This window comes from Triticum aestivum, chromosome 7D (genome assembly GCF_018294505.1).
Source record: "Triticum aestivum cultivar Chinese Spring chromosome 7D, IWGSC CS RefSeq v2.1, whole genome shotgun sequence".
NCBI classification, from domain to species: domain Eukaryota; kingdom Viridiplantae; phylum Streptophyta; class Magnoliopsida; order Poales; family Poaceae; genus Triticum; species Triticum aestivum.
Window position 1 is genome coordinate 170,285,684 of NC_057814.1, and position 3,397 is coordinate 170,289,080.

At 55.4% G+C, this 3,397-nt stretch overlaps 1 protein-coding gene across 1 annotated transcript; it reads right to left on the minus strand.

Moving 5' to 3' along the window:
• Positions 1-1,510: 1,510 nt before the first annotated feature.
• Positions 1,511-2,962, minus strand: LOC123166114 (aspartyl protease family protein At5g10770-like). The gene is made up of 3 exons (XM_044583878.1): positions 2,818-2,962; positions 2,507-2,745; positions 1,511-2,374 (listed from the first exon to the last, which is right to left on the minus strand). The coding sequence occupies exons 1-3, from the start codon at positions 2,960-2,962 to the stop codon at positions 1,511-1,513; spliced, it is 1,248 nt and encodes a 415-aa protein (XP_044439813.1).
• Between the last annotated feature and the right edge of the window lie 435 nt (positions 2,963-3,397).

Consider the following 3,397-nt stretch of genomic DNA (forward strand, 5'->3'; position numbering starts at 1 on the left):
GGTTCACCGTCGTGGACTTTTTGCAAAAAAGTACTTATTCTTTTTTCCTTATTGAACACGCAGTCACTATTTTAGTTGATCTGAACGTTTCGTTTCTTAAAAAAACTGGCCATCATGCGGAGCGCCGCTGCTCCATGGCGTTTCATAAATAAAAAGGTCAGCGAGGTGGTCTTCGAGAGGAGCCCGCCGCACAAAGCAGCTTGTGGGACAGCGGTGGCGAGCGAGGCAGCAGCAGGAGGACGAGGCCGCAACGGCTGAGCGAGGCAGGGAAAAACGACAGCAAAGGGGATTGGCCATGGAGCTCGGGCAGGGCTTGGTGCAGAACGAGAGGTTGGAGTTGGAGAAGAGCAGCAGGAGCGGATCTCGGCGGCGAAGTAGAGGTGCAGCCGAGCGGAGCAGCGGCTGAAGGTGGCGGTGAAGGCGCGTGAGCAGGCAAAAGGGAAAGAGGAGAGCAGTAGGGCGACGCGAGGATCTCTGGTTGCTGCTCACCGGAGAAAGGCAGCGGCGGCGCTGACCGCATGGTGCGAGCGTGCGCTCGCACACAGGGGGTTGAGCGCATTCAGCCGACTACTAGGAACGACACAGGCGTCGCAGTAGAGGTGGTGAGGGAGCCGAGAAGGAGGCCGGGCGACGAAAGGGCTTGTGCGGATGGGCGGCGTGCTCGCCGGCGTCAGCCGATGGCTCGGCGGCCAGGGTCGAGCGCCAGGCCAGGAGATCGGGCGCGAGGCACTCCTCTCCTGACGCGATGCGTGCGTGTGTGGGTGGCGGCGCCGAGGGGATCAAGAGGGAGAGAGATGAGTGGGAACCAGGGTAGCTAGGTTATAGGGATTAGGTGGGCAGCGGGGATGGTTGGGCCGACCTGGCAGGCTCCTCCTCCTCTCTCTTATTCTCTTTTCGTTTTATTTATTAAATATAAATAGAGAGAGCAAAAAGGAGAGAGGGTTAGGAATTGGTTTTTGGCAAGGAGCTATTTTTTCCTGACTGACAAAAATGTGCTTGATCCAGAAAAAATAGAAATGAGCATAATTGAAAGGTTTAAATTAAAACTCATTTGAATTTAATTAAATGGGTTTGAACTAGAAGTTGGATTTAGGATTTCCCACAACTAATGAAAAATTCCATGTTGATTGCACTTTGCACAATCTAAATATTGTTAGATCAATCTGAGTATAGGGAGAAGCCTCTAGGTTGCCACGTTTACATGTATGAGCGGTTGACATGGCCAATATTCAATTCATAGTAACGCACTGGCCTTTTTGCTAGTTATTATTAAAAAAAGGTAATAAATTATAGTCCATATTATTATGGACTTTTCACTTGATAATAAGCCCGGATTGCCCGGACGAGTGTTAAAAAAAAGCCTGGACGACATAAACCGAATAACATGGCCGGGTGTATTTAAAGTCGAAGAGAAGCTTAAGCCACGAAGAACTGACCCTTTATTACCCACATTTGCAAACGTTCAAGACACCCACGTGCGATGCGTGTGTAATGCACCCATGATGATCAGTTATAAGCAACTCTTGGTGACGAACCCGACCTTGCCTCCACGCAGGTCGTAAACCACTTCCGTCGTCGCCTGAGCCAAGGAGCCGATAACCGTGATGCCCCGTGCGTGCGGAGGCACCGGCGCGAACGCGAGGCACCCCACTGAGAAGATGTTACCGCGGTCCTTGAAGTACATCGTCTGCTGGACGCCGGGCTCCAGGCCCGCACCGCCCTCGAAGGTGAGCTCGACCGCCGGCACCCCGACGCTGCTCTGGCCGGTGAAGTTGTAGCACGTGTCGAGCTCGCCGTACGGCGGCGCCACAGGGTACTGCCCCATCCACCCCCTGAACTGATCGCGGAGGGCCGCGTAGACCTTCGGCTGCAGGTAAGTGAACGTCGTGTGCAGCTCCATCAGCGCGTCGCCGGCGAGTGCCTGAGGCGGAACCGGGATGTCCACCGCGCCGACGCTCACGCCGACGAGCCGGAGGAAGTACAGGTTCGGGTGGGAGGCTTTGCTCTTTAGGGTGGCGTAGCTCACTATGTTCGGGCGCGTGGCGCCGAAGGAGAGGAAGCCCGCCGAGTAGGGGAAGGCCGAGGGCAGGCAGTAGGAGAAGGCGACCGTGTCCGGCGAGAGAACGACCCGCGACGCCAGCGAGTGGGGGTCCCGGCTGAGGTCGAGGACTCCCGACGAGCGGCCCTCCGTGCTGGCGCCGCGCGTCTCCAAGCAGACGAACCTGAAGTCGTCCACGGCGACCGACCGTGAGACCGTGAGCGTGTCGGTGACGAAGGTGGCGTTGAGCACGACGGCGCCCTTCTTTTTCAGGGTTGCCGTGCAGCTGGGTCCGGAGCAGTCGCTCAGCGGGCAGTTTCTCGAGCCGCACGGGATCTGGGCGAGGGAAGACGACCGGGACGGGTCGAAGAGGTGCTTCTTGCCGCACCGGCTCCCGGCGCATGGCTCGCACCGGAGGAGCGTGGCTCCCACGGTGGCCGTGTCGAATCCCACGGCGAGTCTCTGCACCGGGGTGCCGTAGCCGACGGTGACGTGGTACTCTGATGCGCCCGGAAGAGACTGGAGTGGGGTTCCGATCGAGGGGATCGTCACCCCGGACTTTTTATAGTCGCCTGAATCGCCGAAGAGGGCGCGCAGGCGGAGGGCGTCGCTGATCGAGGGCATGCTTTGGCCCGAACCGGCACCGGCGCCAGAAGCAGGAGCGCACGGGCTAAGCCGATGCATTACCGGCAGCCGTCCTCCATCTCCTGAAAAATGACCACAAGTTCATTAGCATGAGAGGTATTGGTTCTGAATTAGATTGATGCAAGACACTTCACCAGGGACGGGCGAGCAGGTCGACGGACTCCTCCAATCGGATGAGCGGACAACAAAGTGCTTTCCACCATTGGTGTGGTAAGAGCTGCCAAGGTGAGGAGCAGCAAGAAGCAGACAGAAAAGCAGAGAGGGAATGCCGGAAGCCATTGCTTGTGCTATGTATGTACCGGTGGTGCAGTTGCATGGGACCTCGGAGAAACCTGCCCTATATATAGGATATAGCCGTAACATCGAGCTGGGTCGCCACTCGCCAGCATTTGAAAGTTTGAAACTGTCATCTCTCCTCCTACGACGCCCGACGACAGGGATCAGTCTTTTGTCGTGTGTTCTCCTATGACGATCAGCCCAAAGCCAGCGCTTGTGCCTACGGAATTGAATAGGGATTTACGCCCATCCTGCGAAATTTGCACAGCTAGCTACTAGTCGGAAACCCACCTCAAAAAAAAAAAAAAACTACTCCTTTCATTCCATATGTAGCGCATATAGATTTTCTACAAAGTCAAACTTTATAAACTTTGACCAAGTTTATAGAGAAAACTATTTATATCTACAATACCAAATATATATAATATGAAGGTATGT